Source organism: Polistes dominula, unplaced genomic scaffold (assembly GCF_049000335.1).
Source record: "Polistes dominula isolate Pdom_NZ unplaced genomic scaffold, Pdom_raw_medaka contig_73, whole genome shotgun sequence".
NCBI lineage: Eukaryota > Metazoa > Arthropoda > Insecta > Hymenoptera > Vespidae > Polistes > Polistes dominula.
This window is the reverse complement of record NW_028300951.1, coordinates 8,776,404-8,800,047: the sequence shown is the minus strand read 5'-3', so window position 1 is coordinate 8,800,047 and position 23,644 is coordinate 8,776,404. Positions and strand designations below refer to the sequence as shown.

General features: G+C 29.2%; 1 protein-coding gene across 6 annotated transcripts in view; it reads right to left on the bottom strand.

Annotated features, from left to right (window-relative positions):
• Positions 1 to 23,644, bottom strand: part of Atpalpha (sodium/potassium-transporting ATPase subunit alpha) — a 90,578-nt gene that overhangs the window by 6,462 nt on the left and 60,472 nt on the right. For 2 of the 6 annotated variants that reach the window (XM_015323700.2, XM_015323703.2), the window contains exons 2-9: positions 18,936 to 19,016; positions 17,952 to 18,077; positions 15,953 to 17,678; positions 15,552 to 15,788; positions 15,116 to 15,417; positions 12,880 to 12,974; positions 512 to 686; positions 43 to 275 (exon numbers count right to left, since the gene is read on the bottom strand). In XM_015323700.2, the coding sequence (XP_015179186.1) occupies positions 43 to 275; positions 512 to 686; positions 12,880 to 12,974; positions 15,116 to 15,417; positions 15,552 to 15,788; positions 15,953 to 17,678; positions 17,952 to 18,077; positions 18,936 to 19,016 (2,975 nt within the window). Of the gene's footprint in view, positions 1 to 42; positions 276 to 511; positions 687 to 4,349; positions 4,445 to 12,879; positions 12,975 to 14,446; positions 14,542 to 15,115; positions 15,418 to 15,551; positions 15,789 to 15,952; positions 17,679 to 17,951; positions 18,078 to 18,935; positions 19,017 to 23,644 lie in introns of all 6 variants that reach the window. The other 4 variants (XM_015323704.2, XM_015323706.2, XM_015323702.2 and 1 more) reach the window with 3 other exon arrangements.

Below are 23,644 nucleotides of genomic sequence, written 5' to 3'. Positions count from 1 at the left end.
TTATTATTAATAATATAAATAGATTTATTTTGATGTACTTACTTAAGCGGGAACATGCGAAGACCCTTGTCCATACCAGGTGTGTAGCTTAGGAACGCAGCTAGTGCAGTCTCAAAGATAAGACCAAAGTTCAACGCCCAGTTTCTCATTCCTTGATGAACGATCGAATTACGACGCGTCTTACATACTATAAGATCGGCCCATTGTACAATTACGATGGATACGAAGAAAGCCGTGTGACAGGTGAATTCCAACGTCTTCCTGTCCCTGTACGTCTGTTGTATTAACCCAAAAAGAAAAGAAAAAAGAAACCATAAAAACATGTTTTACAAATAATTACTAAACAAACTTTTCCATGTTGCTACGTGAATCGCGTGTGATGCATCATCCACATTGAACTTTTGTTTAGTAATTTTGTTGTTGTTTATGAAGGTTTGTGGGGATTACACGACCCACGTAATTTTGATGGAAAATCAGTGATTAGAAAGAAAATAGGAAGAAAAAGTTTTACCCATTCCTGGCCGTAGCTGTCTCTGAGATCATTGATAGCCTTCGAGTCCCATTGTTTTCTGATACCAAATAGATAAAGCGGTAAGAAACCATTTTCAGCCATGATGACGAAGTAAACGAAGAAACCAGCAGCTGCTTGGATCATACCAATTTGTCCGTACGCCATCGAGATAAGCCTAAATTGTTTTGGATAAAATTTTGTATTAGATAAAGAGATTTATTATTCTATAATAATATTGATTCAATGATTGAGGGGTCTGCTGTTCATATGTGTGAAAATTCGAAAAATCCTTTATCTAAATTTTGATTATAAATTTAATCATATTTTAAATATTATTATTTCTATCTAATATTTTTATATTAATACTTGTTTTATTTATTATCTCGAATGATGAATTTAATAATTAATAATTAAATAAATAAAAAAAATTTTACAATAAATAAAACAATATTTATAATTACAATTGTATTATAAATGAATGAAATAAATATATGAATTTATTATAAATTTAATTCAAAAAAGGATTTTTTGAAAAATCACAAAGCTGTTCGTGTGTATGTTTTTTTTTTTTTTTTTTCTTTTTTAACTGATATATGCCACTAAGAGAACGCCTAATTTTATTTACTCTCTAGCTATATATGGTCTATCTATGGTGATTGATTATGGTTAGTATACGTAATATAAAAGCCGTAGTAATGTCCGTCGAAAACTAAATGCAGCTCACTTACCGATTCTTATGACGGAAGACGGTAAATGATCGGCTTTTCTTCTTACCGATACATCATCATCCATTATCATCATTATTCATCATCATCGTTAAATATCATTTTGAAACATGCCATACATACATACACATTCACGTCCACGCATTTACATATAGTAGTAGTATTAATAGTAGTAGTGGTGGTGGACACATAAGCTCATGCAAAAAGCTCAAGCGAGCTTAAGCCAATTCATGAGACACATTTGCATATTGCGCATGCGAAAAAGCTTAAAAATTATCGTGCAGGTCGTTCGTTCATTAATTGTTTTGTTATTATTATTTAATTAATTTTTTTTGAAATTATTCGTTCAGCTTTTGATCATTGGAAAATCAAATTACAAAGTGTGCTATAGAATAATATAATATAGATTTAAATTCGTGTGATATTTACAAATATGTATATATATATATATATATATCGAGTGTGAAATTTGGGAAAATCGTGAGATAGATAAGAACGATTGTATAAGAATAATAAAAAGAAGAGAGGAAGAAGATTTAAAAGAAATTGTTGACAATTATTAAATTAATAAGAAGAACAGTGTTTTCACGTAAACGGAATTTCAGAATAAACAAGAATAATTTCATGAATATATTCTATGGAGTATAGTTTCAGAAAAAAATTGTGTATCTACAAAGCGTCAAGTCAACGATCATCGAATAACTTTTTTCGTAGACTTGTAAAAAATTACACTTTAATTATTTTTTTTTTTCTCGGAATTCTTACACTCCTCGTATCTATTACATTTTTCCATAGAAAAATATATTTCTGTTATTTTTTTTTTTTTTTATTATCAAATATTTCTGAAGATATTTCTATCGCAATTACGTTTCCAATTAATTCCAATTAATTATCGTTTAAAACTAATTACAATCTTTTTCTTTTTTTTCTTCCGAATAATTGTTAGTAATACTACGGTGTATTTTAGAGAAAAAAAAAAAAAAATTTGTTTTACTTGTCAAACCCTTTTCTAAGAATTTTTTAAATGCTTTTGCGAGGCCGTGCATCGTAAATTCATGTCCAAAAGCGGCTCGGTTTTTGACTATACTAATATTTCTATATTTTTTCTTTTTTTGTTTCTTTCTAAAAATGAGTGGCAAACGATTAACCCTTTGCACGTACATTATTGTATAATAATAATTCGTAATAAATTGAAATTATTTTTCTTCAGAAAGCAAACAAGAAAAAAAGAAACGACAACATTTGATTTCAATGCAAAAGGGTTGAAAATCGTTGCCAATTGTGATTGATTATTGTCGTGCACGGTTATTGTTCGTGGGTGGTGGTGGTTGTGGCGGCGGTGCTTTATTTATAAAATGATCGATAAAAAAATAATAAAAAAAAAAATAAAAAAAAAATAGAAACAAAACTTAAGAAACACGTAGAGAATTATGAATAATCGCAAGCAATTATGCGAATATAAAACATTTTTCCCCGATGGTGGGAAAAATAAATTCATTTTCATACACATGTTTTCAGCGACGCTTTCTAAAATATTAGAGAAAAAAAGAAAGAAACACGTGTGTGTGTGTGTGACTAAAAAACGAAGCATTCGGCATTCCCAACATGTCATATTAGAAAGTCCTAAGAAGAGAAATGATTTGCTGTGCTATTATAACAACTAATGATCCTAGAGAAATATAGACAGAAATAAATAGATAGATGGATAGATAAATAGATAGATAGATAGATAGATAGATTAGATTGATTTGGAAATATATACATTGTATATGTATATTTAAAAAAAAAAAAAGAGAAAGAGAATGATCAAGAAAAGTTGCTATAGTTTTGAGCATTTACCGAAATTTAGTTTTTTTTTTTTTGCAATAATTTATTTATCAAATTATTAATCCACGTTATATTTATGGATACGTAGGATAATTTTTTCTTTTCGTTGACTATATTTATAGATCTGAAATAAAATTAATAAAATTAATAAATAAATCTGAATCGCGAATTCTTTTGGTATCATTTTCGAAATTAATTATATTATTTTTTTTTATTAGAGATTTCTTCGATGGAATTAATTTTAAAGGATTATCGGTAGACGCTCTTTGATGTTATAGTGTAACAATTATGATTTAATGATCGATGATTTAACAATTATGTATTCATGTATATATATATATATATATGAAAATTCGTCGTGAAAATTTTAGCGACCAAACGTGAATATCGAATTTTATTGAAATTCATTTTCATCTAGTCTTAATGGAATAATAATTAATTAATTTTCTCTTTGAAGGAAATAAAAATGTAACAATGCGTAATTGTATAGGAGTAGAACAAAATATAATTGAATTTCGTTTACCGTTCGATTCACCGTTTTCATATAATGAAAGATTTAATTAATGTTTACGTGAAATGAAGATTATTTTCGTTAGAAGTTTTAATTAAAAGCACCCCGGCTATGAACCATCGACAAAACGATGGATTATTAATTTATCATCGAAGACTAAATTTTGATTAATGAACAAGAACAAAGAGATTATTTGTAAACCAAATTTATATTGAGGAAATGGTATATAATTGTTTTGTTTTAATTCATTTAAATTTAAATAATAATTAAATAAAATAATTTCCAATCAAATGTACGTTTGGCCACCGATGATCAATAAAAAAAAAAAAAATCATCTAATTTAAAAAAAAAAAAAAACAAAAAAAAAGAAAAGAATGATTGAGTTGGCCTGATGAAAAATGACACAAGATGAACGTGAGATCTAAAAAATAAAAAATAAAAATACGACAGGATGAATGAAAGAGAGAGAGAGAGAGAGAGAGAGAGAGAGAGAGAGAGAGTTGTGAATGGGCTGCATTTTGTTTCTTCTCTTTTCTTTTCTTTTTTTTTTCCTTCCTTTTCGTTATTATAAAAAATATAATTTTTCAAAATAAATAATTATCTCTTTTGTTTTTTTTTTCTATTTCGTTGATTTTGTACTTTGTCTGATCGTACATAAATCATTTCTATTTTTGTTCTATATTTTTAATTTTTACTATTATTTTTTTTTTGGATGAGTGCATAGAGAAAAATTTCTCTAGGTTTTCGTTCTGTGGTGGGTAGTTAGGAAACCCACCTTCGGTTGACTAGATTGTCTCTGTAAGGATCACGCGGCTGCCGTTTCATAATGTCCGACTCCGGTGCCTCGTAGGCTAGCGAGATGGCCGGCACCTGCCATCCACCAATCATTAGACAAATTTATACCACTGACCCCAACGTGGTTTTTTTTTTTAAAGAAAAACAAAATTAAAAAAAAAAATATATATATATATATGTACATTTACGTATAAATAAAATTAAACTCTATATATATATGTATACATATATTTCTGTATGAATGTATGTATGTATGTTACCATTAAAACGTGAAATCCATGAATTCATGAAATCCATGAATTCATGAAATCATTAGTTAACTTATGAATTATTTATACACCTTCCAATTAAAATATGAAAGTAAAACAATACTTTGATTAATCGGATTCTGTGAATTCGTATTTTATTTAATTATTTTTTTAAAACAATTATTTTTATATGTTTTTCCTAAAATTTGTTGTTATTGTATGCAATGTCTAGGATTTTTCATGAATTCATCGAATTATATTATTTTTTACGGTAACATACGTACATACATATGTATATGTATATGCATATATATATTTAATATAATATATAATAACATGTCCTATAAATATATCGTGAATATGTTTATTAACACATTGCAATATTGTTTTGCATGAAACTTTTCAGCACGTTTTCAAAATTTGTGCAATATTTTTTTCTTTTTTTTTATGACGACGTATGTAATGTGTTAATGTATGTATATATTATATACACATATGAAAATATGTACACATGTATATATATATATATAGACATAGATATCAGTGCGAGCGAAAGAGATAGAAACAACAGGTATTGGAATAAAAATTGAACTTTTCAAATGTTCGTGAACCAGGGAGGAATTGAAAATATATTAGCCGAATAAAAAAATAATAAGCTTGATATTTTACAAATATATAATAAGCGAGCTTTACAATTTTTTCCTTTTTTATTAAAAAAAAAAAAAAAAAAAGAAACCATCACCCTGATTAGAAAAAAGAAAATAGGAAAAGGAAGCAAAAGTTTGTTTAACACGTTGAATGCATTTTTGTTTTGATAATATTTTATTGTTTTTTTTTTCTACTTAACTTAATTTGACTTTGTTTGTTTTTATTAAAATTATTATTTCAACTTGTTAAACGTCACTTTGGCACTCAGCCGTGCATCGTGCTTTCTGTTGAAAGAATTTCAATAGAAAAAAATTAATGAAACCAAACACCAGGAGAAAAATTTTGTGTGCGAATTTTATGGTCGAATTTTAAAGAAAAAAAATAATTGTAAAATACACGATTTAAAAAAAGGAACGGGGGGGGGTAGGAGAAGGGTAGGTATTTTTACTTTCACCTCGATAATTCGATTATTCGTTATGTAATTTGAAAGAAGTATCTGTATTTGGTAAAATTATTCAACAACTAGTTCCCTTCTCTTTCGTCACTTTTTCTAAAAAATTAAAATTAAAAAATATTGTTCAAAAACTTTCGACACCTATAAGTTATTAGTATAACAAATAATTTTCTTTTTTTTTTTTTTTGTAAAAACAAACACGACACGTAACACCCTCACGCAACACACACGGACGAAGAAAAACAAATGTTATATATTTAACGAACGCAAAATTTCAATTAAAAACTAATTCATTCGAACAAAATCTCACGAGAAAATTATGACGGAAACCGAAAAAAAAAAAAAAAAGGATTGGAAGAACAAATTTTAATTTTCTTCTTCGTTCGCGACGATGCATGAGAGCATTATTTTATTTATACGTTCTAAATAATATTAAAAAAAAAAAAAACGAAAAAAAAAGTTTTAAATCCAAACGAAAATGGCGTCAATCCTATTCCTCGCTACACACGTTCATAAATTATTATTATAATTGTTATTATTATTAATATAATTATTATATATATATTTTTAATAAAACGTATAAATAATTGAGGTGAATTTTCATCTAAAAAATATTTGCACGTACTTATTCTTTTTTTTTTCTTTTTTGTTTAGATTCTTTTCATTTTTCTTTAATTGCATTAGGTAAAATAGAGAAGGGGAGAGAAAGAGAGAAAGAGAGAGAGAGAGAGAGATATTTTGCAAAATATGTTGGCCGTTCAGCACCCATTAGAATAGTTGCCAGTCGCAGAAGAAGGTGGTAGAAGAAGGCAGCGGCGAAGGCAGCGCATTACATAATAAAAAACATGATATTTATATATATATATATATATATATATATATATAAATAATAGATTACTGTAAATAATTAAAATAACTGCAAGAGAGGTATAGAAGTTGTTCTTTATCATGAGGCCCAAATGTTTATAAAGGTGCCTTGCAGTGATGTGGTGGCAATAAAAAACAGTAGTAATAGTAATAATAGTGGTAGTAATAGTAGTAGTAATAGTAGTAGTTGCAGTAGTAATAGTAATAGTGGTGGTATAGTAGTAGTAGTAGTAATAATAATAATAAATAGGTAATAGTAAGTGATGATAGTAATAGTAATTACAGAAGGTAGCAACTGTGAACTGCAGCAACTGTGACAATAGATATTAGATATATATATATATGTAATATAAAAATAGTAAAAAGAGTATAAACTATAATAAGTAAAATGTTGGCTTGCAGTTGTGATGACACAAGGGGTTATTACTGAATATTAGAATAATAAATATAGATTTATATATATATATACGAATATCCCATTCTATATATACAATAAATAAATACATACGGGATATATATAAACAAAATCAGAACCAAAAATTATACCACTTGTTTAAATGAGATCAACTTAGTCAATAAAATTGATTAACAATTTATATCCCTAAATTGTTTTGACCGACTTTTCGATCAAAACATTTTCGGATATAAGTTTTGTATATGAACTTTCTTGACCTAATTGATTTCTTTAATTAACATGCGAAATTAATTTGGTCCTGACCTTTTGGGGAGGTATCCTGTATATATATATATATGAAAAATATTTATAAATATACACACATGTAATTAAGATTGATCGGAAATTCAACTAAACTAGCTCTCTAATTGGAAATAACGTCGATGTAAACGGCGTTTATCATTTTTTTTAAATTATCAAATTTTGTAGTTTGTATAATTTGTTGATTTTTTTTTTCACACGAGTTACATCCACGAAATTTCCTACTACCAAAATATTACCAAATATATATATGTATACTTAAGAAAAATCGTAGCTCTCGTTCTGTGATCTGAAGGATATATATGTATATATATATATATATATATATATATATATATATATATATATATGTATACTGTATACTATACACGCATATGTATATAAAAATGATTCAAAAGTTCCTAGATAATTAATAAAAAAATTATAGAATTTTCTCAAAATTTCTTAGGCTCGCCAAGATTTTGTGAATATCAACGCGATTTGTATGGTCTGAAAGAACAAAATTGATAATTAAGCCTAAAAAGAATTTGTGAAAATCTTATAATAGATTAATTTTTGTAAAATCATTTAGAAACTTTTGATTCATAATGTATATTATGAATTGTATAATATAAAGTATATAAAAAAGATATCTCTCTCTCTATATATATATATCTATATATAATAAGAAGAAAAATGTTTGTTTGATACAGAAAAGACGCGAAAGAAAATTATTTAGTGTGATAATAAAATAATTTCAAAAGGAAATTACGAAATTTTTGGTTGAAATTTTTAAATTTATTATTATTAATAATTAATGTAAGTATAATAGAAAAAATATGATTAGATTCAATCAGGCGTGCACGATCGTACTTTAGGGTTCAAACGATCTCGAACTTTGTCGCAAGCTTTATGTAAGATAGGATAGAAAATTAAGTAATTAAGTAAGTAAGTAAATAATTAAGTAGATATAAAAAGATTTGAAAGGTGATACCTAAAGCGTTGATTGAGAAACATGAGACTTTTCTGCATCAATCGTTTTAAACGATGATCAAGTAAGAATGGTAGAGTTGCTGTAAAGAATATCTTTCCAACAAATTTGCATTTCATTTTTTAATCAAATATACGTCTCATTAAACTGTTGATAGAAAATTTACAAACGATTTTAAATTATAATCCGATTAAAATTAATTATATTCCTTTATTTTTTTTCTTCTTTTTTTTTATGTATTTATTTTTTCTCTTTGTATAAATATAATATTTAAATGTTCGTATTTTACGACAAGATATGTAGAAAAAAAATAGAGAAAAAAAATTATTAAATAATAAATTTATAGGAATATATTAGGAGACCAAATTTTTTTACGAAGCATTTACACAATCAACAGTTTGACGATCATTATAAAAAGTGCAGACCTATGATACAACTGAAAATCAATTATATTAATCATAATTTTGTTGTTTTGGTTTAAAATGTAACATTATTATATATTATATTATATATAACACATATATTTAAAAACGATGATTAAATTATTGAAGACAAATTTGTAATCAATTGAATCACTGGTTGTCACTTTTTCAAAATATTGAAATACGACACAACAATGTCCAAAAAAAAAAATTAAATAAAAAAAAAAAGAATCAATGTCGATCTCTCGAGCTAGGCACAGAAACGATTAAAAAATTTGGATTTTGTGGCGTGAGAGAGGCAGCCAAGGAAAACAGGGGGAAAGAAAATAACATAAATAGGAATGTCAATAATAATCGCAATAATAATCGCAAATAGTGTCCAATTGAAAAATGAATATTTTTAAAAAGTATATTGTTAGAATTTTTCCTGTTTTTTTTTTGAAATTCAAATTTTTATCAATTGCATTAAATTAAAAAAAAAAGATAAGTAAATTATTTAAGATCTAATATCAATTTTCATTTGGTCACTTCATTATTAATTTGCAAAAAATCTAATAAAAGATATTAGGGCAATTGACTGAAACTGGAAAATATTTATATACATATACATATATGTATAAATTTATATACAGGATGATACACACGTAACTTATAAACATCGAATAATTTTTTATATTATACTAATTATAATATTTATATTTTTAGCATAATATTTATATAATATTTTTATATTTATATTTTTTATTTATATTTTTAGCATAATATTTATATAATATTATGCTAATTTATATAATATTTTTTATATTTATATTTTTATATATATTTTATTTTATATTAATAAAAGAAAAAAATTATTAATTGTAAGATAAGAAAAAATAATGGTATATATGAATCATTTTGTTATTAGACGTAAAATATTGATTATTTCAATTCTTCCTGTAAAGTGAATCATCTTATGTATATATACACATATATATATATGCGTATGTATAGAAAGATATAGAAAAATAGAGGAAAATAGAAGAAAGAAAGAAAGAAAGAGAGAGAGAGAGAGAGAGAGAGAGAGAGAGAGAGAGAGAGAGAGAAAGAAAGAAGGTAGGCAAGAATAATCATAGTAATAATAATTATGGAAAAGTAAAAAAAATAATAAAATGCTGATAGGTGATATAAATATAGTATATATCGAACGACCATGCGATTTTGTTTAGAAAGGATAATGCTATCATTTAATCGAGAAGAGCTGTGCGAATAATCATACACCTGAAAATCCTTGTATGCTGGATCATCATCATCATTATCATCATCATTATCATCATCATCATCATCATCATCATCATCATCATCATCATCATCATCATCAATCATCATGGATCACGAGGAGGCCAAACTTTCTCATACATATTTTTAAGTTTATATGAATTTCTTTTTTTAAAAAAAAGAGTTGTAGAAGAAGAGCTCAGAAACGTTTTTATAGATTTAATTCAAACAAAGAGAAAGACAGAAATAGAAATAGAGAAAGAGTAAGAGTAAGTAAAAGAGAGAGAAAGAGAGAGAAAAATACAACATAAAATAAGAAAAATAATTGAAATATACGAAAAATAAAAAGTAAAGATATAAAGAGAGATCAAATAGTATTAGAAAAAGTGATTGAAATAGATAAAGAAGAATATAATGAGAGAAAAAGAAAGAGAGATAAAATAGGTAAATAAAAAAGATATACAAATAGAAAGAGAGAAAGAGAGAGAGAGAGAGAGAGAGAGAGAGATCAAATAGAATTAGAAAAGTAATTGAAATAGACGAATAAAAAGAATGTAGAAAAAGTTAGATGTTAAATAGAATTGGGAAATGATTGAAATAGATGAGAAAGATGAGATTAAAGAGAATAAGAAAGTAATTGAAGTAGACGAAGAAAAAGAGAGAAAGAGAGACAGAGAGAGAGAGAGAGAGAGAGAGAGAGAGAGAGAAAGCTTAGAAGATCGAGATTAGAATCAGCTTACCTTGAAATTAGAACGAAATACCACAAATACGATTCGAGGGGACACATCTTTCGTGGAGATCTCTTTTTGATTTTCTTATTTCATTTTATATTCGAGAGAAAGAGAATTACAGAAATAGAAAGAAAGTACAAATGAGAGAGAGAGAGAGAGAGAGAGAGAGAGAGAGAGAAAGAGAGAAAAGAGAAGATAAGAGTATCCTCAGTTGCTCTTTTTAATTAGAAAATAAATTAATAAAAATTATAAATCTATACTTAATGCAATAATTAATTAATTTATATAATTAATTTATTATAATTATTTATATAATTTATTAATAATTTAATTAATTATATTACATAAATTTTAATAATTAATAAATTATTAAATGCAAATATTTAAGAAGTATTTGCATATTTTTTAAAAATAATTATATATCTTTCAATTAATAATAATAATAATAATAATAATAATAATAATAATAATAATAATAATAATAATATATAATTATTTAAAAATTAAACATAAATCAAAAATAAGATAAAAAAATAAATAAAATATAAAAGCAATTAAATTAAATACATTGGAATAAAGTTTTCGATATAAAGTGGACTTATTTTGATAATTCTTGAGCAACAAGAATAATTTCAATTAGAAAGGAATAGCATTATAAGATAAGAGGTAAATTAGAAGAAAATTAGAGATATTTAGAGAAAGATAGATAGAGATAGAGAAGGAGAGAGAGAGAGAGAGAGAGAGAGAGAGAGAGATAGACAAAGAAGAACAAACTCTGATAACAAAGCTTCCTGATACCCAGCAACCAATCCCCTGAGAGACCATGTGTGTTATAATTATACAAATATATATATATACCTCGTGCATTATGTCCCTTTACCTTGTTGTTAAATTTAATCCTACCGTGTTCAGACGACTTCGAGTAATCAAGAACATTCGATTTAATTGGTCCCAATCCACTTTACTTTTAACATTTTGGTTTTTATCCAATTAATTGTACAAATATTTACAATCAAATTTAATTCACATGTGTTCGTATGTATCATCATCTACAATCTTACACCACACACGTAATTTCATTATTTTTTCTTTACACAAATTCAAAATGTTTTATATATAATGAACATTTTTATTTTTTATTTAGACACCAATATTCAGGAAATTGATTTCCTTATGCATATGTTAATACACATGTGTGTGTGTGTGTGTGTTTAGGATTATAAAAATATATATATATATATATATATATATGAAAATCATTTAGAAATATATTTGACAGTAAAGTATGAAAAGGATCAATTAATTCACATTCTTGAATTACCCATTGATTTTCCCTTGACTCCTTCGTACGTATATTATTTGTGAGAGTATAGATTGTAGAATAAAAAAAATAAATAAAAAGAAATAGAAAAAGAGAGATCAATGAAAATTACGTGCGAAGAGCAAAGAGAAACTGTCCGTTTTTCGTATTCAATGAGTCCAACGTGTTAGGTGTACATTAATGTAAATAATTACGTGTACGTGTACGTGTAAGTATATTTGTAAAACGCGTTTAAATGTATGTGAAATGTTTTCTCTTCTTTTTTTTTTTTCTTACTTATAGATAAAAATTTCTCTCAGTGTCACAATGTACGATAATATTACGAAAACAAAGTATAATACGAACTAACTACCATAATAGATTAACCATAATTGAATTACTCTTTAAGTATAACGATTAAGAAATATATCGACAAATAGAGAGGGAGAGAGAGAGAGAGAGAGAGAGAGAGAGAGAGAGAGAAAGATAAATAGACAATTAGATAAGAGTAATCACGTTATAGTGATCAAATTTTTCAAAGCTTCCCTCTTCCTTCTTTTAAAATTTATATTAACAATTAAATACCATCGCAAGAAGAACATTTTTAATTAAATGATATAAATTAAATATTTATATTAAATATTAATAGAAATTAAATACCTTCAGGTTGAAATTTTGATTTACACTTTCATCCCCCTTTTTTTTAACAAATTCTTTTTGAGAAGCTTCGAAAATGTTGTTGTATTTTTTCTTTTTTTTTTTTTAATTTCTTTTTGATCACAAAAACGATGAAAACCCTTAATATCGAATCACAGAGAAAAAGTAATCACTGTTGTATATAGAGTAGTATTTTTTTTCTGGTGAAGATTTGTTTATGTTTGTTGATGATGTGTTTTACCTTTCGTTAACTAGCTTGTCAGTGAAGGGGTTTCGTGGTTGTCGCTTCATAATATCGCTCTCTGCCTCCTCGTAGGCTAGTGAGATGGCGGGTACCTGACGTCACATTATCAAGAAGCTCAGTAACAACGAGGATACAACATGTAAATCAAGAATAAAACGTCGTATCGAGATGTGTGTGGCCTTAAAAACGCAAGCATGCTGACTCTCCAAACTGTTCAATCAATCATCAAATTTTAATAATCTGCTACCAAAGTGTCATATAATTTGTCTTTTTCATTCGTATCATTTGTTTTTTTTTATTCTTTTCTATGATTGATAATAATTTGAATAATTTAACAACAACAACAAAATAATTAAATCATCTATACGTGGATCTACTATGATTTAAACAGAAAGAAAGGAAGATAAAAATTAATATGAACGAATTTAAAAATATAATTATTAATAATCGTAATAATTATAATTGTTATGTTGCGAATAAAACACGTGTCAGCATCCTTGGTGTTGAGAATTAATGAAATAAAATACATGACGAAGCGCAATAACTCAAATATATAATGATATTAGTTTTTTTTTCTTTTCTAAATAAAAAACAAAAAACAAAACTGAAAAATAAATAATGAACAAATTATAAATTGGATTGGGTTAAAATAACCTTTGTTCTTTTCATTTTTTTGTTGGGTAGAGGGAAGAGGTTCTTTTTCTTGTTCAAATTATTTCCGAGGATTTGTCAATTTGGGATTGGATGTTTTTTTTTTTTTTTAGGATTGCCACCCCGAGATTCTTATCCCTGTGTGATTTTGATTTGATCTGCGAAACGTTTGTTTGTTTTTTTTTTCTTTCTTTTTCGTATTAGACCTGTAAATAAATATATTTTCAAACGTTTTCTCGATCACGGGTATTTTCATTTTTTTTTTGTTTCAAAATAAAAGTAACACATCATTTAACACTTAGCCGACCGATCGGGGAGATCTCCCCGTTTCAATGTAGACAAATATATGAAAGGGGTCGATCGTGCAGATTAATATATGTGTTATTATAATATTCTTCGAAAAACCACGAAATGGACAAAAAAAAGCAGTGCTTTACTTTGTAAATGCTGCTCTTACAGTTCGCTGCTGCGCGCGTGGTCGAATAAGTGTTAAAAAGAAAATTAATTCAAATATCGTAATTTAACAAATTGAAATACCCGTGTTCGATTGAATAAAAATCATTTGATTATACATTTGAAAAAATCCATAGGTTTTTGGATAATACCTAAAAAATAAATATTAAAATTAAGGTGACAATTAAATATACTCGTTCGTCATCAAAGAAGTGCGTAGTAGTAGGGGTTGGCCAACATCTAGCACTACTGCAAATACCGGAGCACTCTAAAATACCTGACAACTCAGGAGGGATATTTTGTTTTGTGTCTTTTACGATAATCCAAAAGTTTTAGCCATTAAGAGTAGGAAACAATAATTTTGTTTGTTCCAATGTATAATTTTTTTTTAGTCTTTTTTCTTTTTGTTTTCTTTTCTTCTAAGAGGGGCTATCCAAAAACAAAAAAATAAACCTCGAACCTTTCGTTAACGAGGTTGTCGTGGTTAGGATCACGTGGCTGTCGCTTCATTATATCGGATTCCGCTTGCTCGTAAGCCAGAGATATTGCTGGTACCTGACAATCATGAATTTTCTTTAACAACAAAACACGTCTGTTTAAAAATTATCACAATATATCAGAATCTGTTGTGTCGTGTCTTTCCTGTTGATGGATGTATCAAATCTGTCCCGATCATCTTCCAAAAACAATTCAATAATGAAACAACAACTATAACATATGCTCGATTAGCTTTGGATTTTTTTTTTTTAATACAATCATTTATACTTTTGTTGTTTCCTGTTGATAGATAAATGTAATAATAATATATACATTCGCCACATGTTGGTCTAATAATTTGCAGTGAAAAATGAAAATAAAAGACAATAATTATTATCCCATGAGAGACCAAGAGACACGTTTTAATATTTCAATTCTTTCGTTTTTCTCTTTTGAAGAGTTAACAAACAAACGAATGAGAATGTGTCTCCGTGTCTCAACCATTTTCCAATTGGTAGAAAGAAAAAAAACAAAAATCAAAGAAAAATTTCTTTCCTGGAAAATTCTGTTCTATTTGTTTCTTTTTTTTATTCGTCAAATAAAAGATGATGATAATAATAAGAATTAATGTGAAATAAGAATGATAACTTACCATGTCGGTTCCCAAATCGATGCAGAGAATAGTGACGGTACCAAGTGGTAATGGTATGTCGCAGAGAATAAAAGCCAGGAAAGGAGAGATCTCGGGTATGTTCGAAGTCAAAGTATACGCGATAGATTTCTTTAAGTTGTCGAAGATTAAACGACCCTCCTCAACCCCCGTAACAATCGAGGCAAAATTGTCATCAAGTAGAATCATGTCGGCTGCTTGCTTGGAGACATCAGAACCAGCTATACCCATAGCTACACCAATATCTGCTTTCTTCAAAGCGGGCGAATCGTTAACACCATCACCTGGAAAGAAAAACAAAACAATATTATTATCTTATAATATCATTTCCAAATGTTTTATCTCACAAAACGTAAAGTATTTTAATTCGATCAAATTGATGTATTGGTTAGATTTTATTGAAAATTTTTAAACGTACCAGTTACGGCTACAATGGCACCCATTCGTTGACAACCCTCGACGATAATAAGTTTTTGCTGAGGCGAGGTACGAGCGAACACAATTTCGGTGTGGTACCTGAGGATCTCGTCCAATTGGTCGGAATTCAGTTCCCTGAGTGAGGTTCCGTGGATAACTGCGGCCTTAGCTTCGCGAGGATTAACCTCGGATACGGGAATGTTAAGCCGCTGAGCAATGTCCTCGATGGTTTCGTTACCTAACAAAAAAATAACAACGATTCGTTAGTAATTTTACGTACAATAAATATAAAATTTTCAACAAATTGAGGGCTCAGTTTTTTTAGAACAAGTTTTAAAATACATCTAAATGATATTTCTCTTAAACGTTATTTTATATATAAACAAACAAAGAAATGAATACCTTCAGAGATGATGCCGACGGATTTGGCAATGGCTTTGGCAGTGATTGGATGGTCACCGGTGACCATGATAACCTTGATACCAGCGGATCGGCATTTAGCGACCGCGTCAGGTACCGCAGCTCTGGGCGGGTCAATCATAGACATGAGTCCCACGAAGCGGAGTCCCTCAACCGGGAAGTTGGGATCGTCAGAATTGAATTTAAAACCAATTGGGAACTTGTCGGAGGGCAGTACGAAATCGCAGAAGCCAAGTACACGTTCACCGAGACCACCAAGTTCAAGATAGGCATTGTTGAATGCTTCTTTCATTTCCTCGTCTAATACTTTTTCCTTGCCGCCAATGAAAATGGTCGAGCACCTGTCTAGAATTCTTTCCGGTGCACCTTTCATCACTAATAGGTGTCTTGGATCATTAGGATCATCGGATTCGTGGACAGAGACTTGATATTTGTTGGTTGAGTTGAAGGGAACTTCACAGACCTTTTTGTTCTTTTTCCTCATACCCATGACATCACCGTGAGCAAGTTCCATACATTTTAGAAGGGCAGCCTCGGAAGCGTCACCGTTGACTTCTCTTTGTAGAATGGGCACGTTATCTTGACCTGGTTTGAATTCTGCGCGATTGCAAAGTGTTGCGATTTTGGACAATGCCTTGAATCCTGGACTCGTACGATCGTATTGCAAACCGGATTGATTTTCCGTAGTGTCGGCTTCGATGATCTGATTGTCGAACCACATGTGAGCAACGGTCATTCTGTTCTGAGTTAAGGTACCAGTTTTATCTGAGCAAATGGTGGAAGTAGAGCCAAGAGTTTCGACGGCTTCAAGATTCTTAACCAGGCAGTTCTTCGAGGCCATCCTTTTAGCTGTCAAGGTGAGGCACACAGTCACGGTAGCGAGTAACCCTTCTGGTACGTTAGCGACGATAATACCAATAAGGAAAATAACGGCGTCCAACCAATGATATCCAAGAATGAAAGCAATTAAAAAGAATGTTATTCCAAGGAATACGGCGACACCGGTGATAAGATGGATAAAGTGATGAATTTCTTTAGCGATCGGAGTCTCCCCGGTATCAAGACCAGATGCTAATCCAGCGATCCTACCCATAACAGTTTGATCACCGCAACAAATAACCACACCCTTTGCCGTACCCTCAACCGCATTAGTAGAGAAGAATGCTAAATTCTTAGTTTCCAATGGATTTTCGTTCGTAAATTCGGGTGACCTGGATTGGGGTTCGGATTCACCGGTGAGCGAGCTGTTGTCAACCTTAAATCCTCGCGACTCGATAATCCTGATATCAGCTGGAATGCGATCACCAAATTTGACTTCTACTACGTCGCCTAATACCAAGTCCTCCGCTCTCAGAGTCAGCTTCTCGCCTTCTCTTATAACCGTCGCGAATTGTGGGACCATGTTCTTGAACGATTCCATAATCTTGCTCGACTTGCTTTCCTGATAATACGAGAATATACCAGTCACTATTACGACAGCTGCTAACACAATGCCGAGGTAAAGATTGTCATCGTTCGGGTCCTCGCTCGTCGACGCTTGAATCGAATACGCGATGAAACAAAGGATCGCACCGATCCACAGCAACAAAGCGAAACCACCGAACAAATTCTTGCAGAATTTTAACCATTCTGGGGTTTGCCTAGGTGGCGTTAATGCGTTCGGTCCGTCCCTCTCAAGGTTTTCTTTTGCTTTCGCGTGACTGAGGCCCTATTAACACAAAATACACATTTGTTATATTTATCAATGAAATGTTTCTTTTTTATTATATATTTTTTGTTCTCCCATTTAACGTGAACCTAACGTACCATCTACTTTTTTATTTAATTCTTTAAATACCAACAACGATTAGAGTTGTTTGTTTTCTCAAGTATCGAACATTTTGATTCAGTACAAAATTTCAACATCCAATTGTGTATTGTACTAAGCTAAATAATATTTAATTTTTGAATATATAATTGTAATATCGTTAATTTTACTCACGTTTTCAGGATGCGTTTGAAATCTTTGATAAAGTTCTTCTGGTGTGATTTTGTGGAAGTCAATATCCAACTCTTGCTTTAAATCGTCCAAATTCTCTCCCTTCCGTTTTGGGTTCTTTCGCCGCGACTATTTTGTAGAAAAAAAAGGGCAAAACAGAAAATAACAAATGTTAATGATTATTTAAAAACATTCATTTAAAAAAAAAAAAAAGAGAGATGTAGCTGGAAAAGAAATATTTTAATTGGTCAATAAATGTTTTTCCCTCGATTAAATCCATAACCGTTGTTAGTCCCTTGTTCGACGTACAATCAAGTTCTTAGAATTTGTAATAGTAGTAGTAGTAGTAGAAGAAGAAGAAGAAAAAGAAAAGGAAGTAAAAACAGATCAAAGATCTGTTTAATGTTCCTCTTCAAGTTTTTTAAAAGATAGATTAGAGTAGTGTTTAAAGAATATGAAGTGTAAGTAATAAAGTTGGACGTATGTAAAGTGCAAGGTAATAATGCTATTAGTGCTATGATTATAGTGAATGAATTTTCGTTACATTTGTTCCACCATCATTCGATAATTTTGATGATAAGAATAGATAGTAAAGACAATATACACACCAACACCTAGAATAGAAAAATACCGAAAAATCCAGTTAAATGATTGCATTATATTGCATGAAAACAAATAAATTATTACGAAGAAAAGAAGTAGAAGAAGAAAAAGAAGAAGAAGAAGTAAAGTGTTCCGGAAATTGTTAGAAGTCAAAGATGGCTGAAGAGATTAAGTAGAATTAGCAAGAAGTAGATAGAAAAGATGAAAAATAGATGTAGAAGAAGAATAAGAAGAAGAATATCTGAAGAGAAACCAGTTAAACTTGTTTCCCATTTCTTCATTTTTTGAAATCGAAGAAAAACGTATGATGTTGGACGTATAAAACCATCCCAACACCGGATATGCAAGTAAAGATTATGTGAAGCGGAAGTCCTTCCTGAATACCTTGTACATTCCATCGGCTGTTTTGTTGTCGTCGCGAATGTTGGGTAATGTGGCGACCCTGTATGAATCTGAGCGGCCATGCTGTAAAAATAAATGAGCGACACAACAAAATCATGAGATGTTCGTGTGAAAATAACTTAAAAAAAAGGAACAAAAATAATAATAATAATAATAAGTAAAACGTAAACGAATTTTTATCGAGTAGTGATTTGAAATGTATGTATGTATGTGATGTGTTTTTGTAAAAATTATAATACAAAATGGCGGATGGATTTCGAACGATTTTGTTTTATTTCCCAAATGATAAAACAGTGTTTCCTATTTTATCGATTGAAGAAACACGCTTGTGAGTTAAAAAAATATTTAAAAATGGGGGAAAAAAAGTCGTATGACAGAACGAATAGAAGAAAATAGAGTGTCCAATTTTTCAAGTACGACACCTTGAGAATGTCCCATCACGGATTACTATAGCGACCTCGTTGAAATTCATCGTGTTTGGATAACTACCATTTCCGGTTGTTGGCCGATTCAATGGAGACGCCGGCTTAAATGAATGGCCCCAACAAACGTTCGGTAATCGTCACCTTCGTTCGAACAAAGTCTCGTTCTCATGGCAATCCCATTTTCCTCTTTTTTTTTTTTCATCTATATTTTTCTCTTCTCCTCCTCCTGCACCACCTTCCCCATCCATTCCACCTTTTTAATCCAAATTACACTCCTTATATGACAATAACGATTAATCAAATATCAAAATTATTTGACAAATGATCATATTCTCAACAGTTTCAAATTGGGATTAGTTTTTTACAAGTTGATAATTAATTTGTTGTTTATTTGATTTATGTATATCGTATGAAATATTCAAGTTAACGGAATTTAAGATTGTGGTATTTGTTAAAAAAAAAAAAAAAGAAAATAATAATACAAAACAACGTGTGTGTTCATGTAACTGAGAAGAGTTTTAAAAAAATAATTTACAACGTAATTGTTTTAAATAGAACACCGAGCTCTCGTCATTTTTATTATTATCATGATCCATCTCGCAAGATATGGATTAAAATTACGAGTTTGCTACCACATAATTGTGATTTCATATAATAAAATAAATGAAAAATAACGAAAATTAATGTTCACGAGTAATCACTAAATTAAAATAATGGTTGTCGATTTATTATTAGATGGAATTATGCAACTAAAAAAAAAAACTGCACCCTAAAATTCGCAAACGACCCTTGTTAATTAAAAAAAAAGATTTTTTCAATGACCATTATTATTATTATTATTCAAGAAATAAGAGTGATAGAGAAAGAGACAGAAGGGGGATGGGATTAAGGGGTAGAACGTGAACTGTGTAATTTGCTAACAAAATTGTCGTGTAAATAACTGGGAAGGGAGAAACGTGCAACAATTTGTAAAAAAAAATTAGAGAGAGGGATGGATATAAATAAAAATATAAAATAAACAAAAAATCTCTCTCTTTCCCTTTCCCTTTCTACATCTCTTTTATATCCCATTCATCACCCTAATTACAAAATTCAATATACGAGTTATAAAAATACACGAATATTTTATTACACACTGTCTGTCTGTTTGTTTGTTTTTTTTTTTAACTGATAATATTAACTAGTAAAAATCAAAATGCAGCAAAAATTGTGCATTTATCGATCAGTTTGCAGATACCAACACGAACTATGCTATGCGGCCAAATTAGCTGAGTCAAGGAGAATTTACTTTGAACACGCGATATACGATATATTTTTTTTATTTGTTATTCAACGAATACATTGTTAAGATATACCACCAATGCCCTTAAAAAAATTTATTATCAAAAATAAATCATACAAATAATTATAATAACAATAATAATAATAATAATAATAATAATAATAATAATAATAATAAAATATAAAGAAGTTAGCATGATTCTTTAAAAAAAATCCTCTTTTACGTGGTCCCCCTTTTTAGAACTTCTTTTTTCTTTTCTTTTTCTAGAAGGGTTACGCACCCTTTTTCGTTTCGCACGAGAAAAAATAAACAAAAGAGTTCTCCCCTTCCCTAGTTATGCTTCTAACATATTCATTCACGAAAGTATTGTATTGTGAACTTGGCCTAGAATTTGGTTCATTCGTAGTGATCTTTTTTTTTAAGGGAGGGTTCCATTCAATGTGAACAAAAATAAAAAATAAATAATATTTCGATATAAAAGAAAAAAATATTCTAAAATTACATTTGCAAAATATTTTAACGACAAACGATTGCTTTTATGGTTAATCGTATTATTTTTAACAAAACAAAACAAAAATAATAAAAAATTCCTATCGATACTAATTTTATTATGCTTGCAAAATAAATCGTTTTATGTTTTAAGATGATTACTAAAAACAATTAAAAAGAAAGAAAAAAAAAATAACATATGATAGCCATGTGAAAATAAGATGATACTTCACTACTCCTCACCTACCTCTCCCCTTATTCTCTCTCGAATAATCTAAAACGATCAAAATTATTATGTCGAACGCGTTGTAAACGCCACAGTAAATTCTCACGATCTGTCAAGCAGTTAATACTAATCGCGATCATATAAAAGAGATAAAAGGCATTTTATCAGAGTTAGCTAGCTAGCTGGCTAGCTAGCCAGTTAGTTATCTTTCTCTCTGTCTTTTTCTCTCTTTTGTTCATCCCCCTCCTCCTACTCCTTCTTTTTCCTTATTCTCTTTAAGAGACAATTCATCTGACGTTCAATAGAAAATCTCGGAAAGTGGACGACGATCAATTACGGTTCTCTTTAATGATTACTATCTTTCTCAGGAATGTGCTACTGATGTAATGATAAAGATCTATTCTTGTTAAAGAGGAATCCTAAATTTTTTTTTTTTTAATCGACAAATCAATCCGTCTTTCGAGAAAGAAAGAAAAAAAGGAAAATTATATTAACCTTATTGAGGAAGCAAATATTTTATTCTTTTTACCAAACTAACCGACTGAACCAAAAGTTTGCACATTTTCTTGTTTTAATCATTAAAAAGCAAAAAAATAAATTTTACAAAAAGAAAAAAATCCATTGTGTTTTTTTCAAAATCAGTGTTGTCAGTTTCAAAGTAGAATTTCAACAGAATAAATGCACGCGAACTTTCGGTTGCTCTAATTAATTAAATTCAATGAAAATTGACATAATTTTTGTTGAACGAGATGTTCATGTATCTGAGACAAAGTTTAATAAAATGTGAATAAAATAGAAGACTTTAATTAATAAAAAAAATAAAAAAAAATATTGAAAAATGGAAATGTAGGTGTCCACGTACATATATACATATACTGTACACATACACGTATCATATACATATATATATATATACTAGCTATACCCAGCCATGCGTTGCTGTGGCTCATGTGAGCCAAAATATTACGTGTAGTATAGATAAAGGTTAGGTTATGTTCAAATGTTTCGCGCACTCACAGAAAATTCTGGCCAACAGATGGCGCTGGACTTACCTAAATCTTTTTCCTTATTTTTTTTAAATTAATTGATGATTTTAAAAATAAATTAATATAATAAAAACATATCTGTATACGAATACAAAGTTGTGTTCAAAATTGAAAAACAATCGATAAAGTACTTTTGGAGGTTAGCGGTTAGGAACAAACGAAATCTACATTTATATATATATATATATATATAACATGGATAGAGAAACTTCAGTTAGGATACGGTCATAGAAACGGCGACGAAATTGCATAATCGTGCTTCCTCAATAACGAGCGTGCGACGATGAACGAGAGATAATAATGTCGCGGAATTGTCGTTTACATATATGAAGTGCGCGCGCGAACATACGCGTACAGCAGAACGTACGTACGCGACGAACAAACCCGCAGCCATAACTGCGGCTTTAACGCATAACAAAGTTACGTTTTTACGATCGTTCCTTTTAAACGAACGAACGAACGAACGAACGAACGAACGAACGAACGAACGAACGAACGAACGAACGAATGACCCTGTGACGTTTATCCAATCCCACACAGTGTAACGTTGGTTTCCGTGTCGAATTTAATCCACGTGGATATCAACCGATACGAATACTTTTACAAAGTCCTACATACCTCTATCCCTCCCCCTCCTACACCACCAACAAGTGTGTTAGTAGTTACGCCTTTACACGATTTATCAACTATTACTATTATTTAAATAATTGCAACTTATTATTTGGTATTTCTTCAAGAATTTTTTTTATGCATTGTATTAATAGTATCATTAAGTGAATGATTTTGTCCAACTATTATTCTGATTCTTATGTGGATCATTATCAAAGATTTGTCATTGGTTTTCAAGGATGTCAGATCTTTTTAAATGAAGATAAAGGTTTGTGTAAGGGTTGCTGAAAGTCATCTGTAATATCATAGTATGCAAGACCTGATTTTGAGATTTCATTTTATTTTATAAAAATATAGATTATATATTGAAATATTTTAATAGGTCAAGTGTGTTATATTGAAATGACATAATGAACAATTAATTAAAAATGTATTAACTATCTTTATAATTATATCATTTTAATTTAGAAGAAAAAAATTATCAATTCATATAGAACAATTCTATTTTCATTGTGTCATAATTAAAATTGTTATCAAACGACATTGTTTCAGTTTATTCTTATTAGCTTAACGAGATTTCAAAATTACATTAAAAATAAAATCCATTGTAAAAC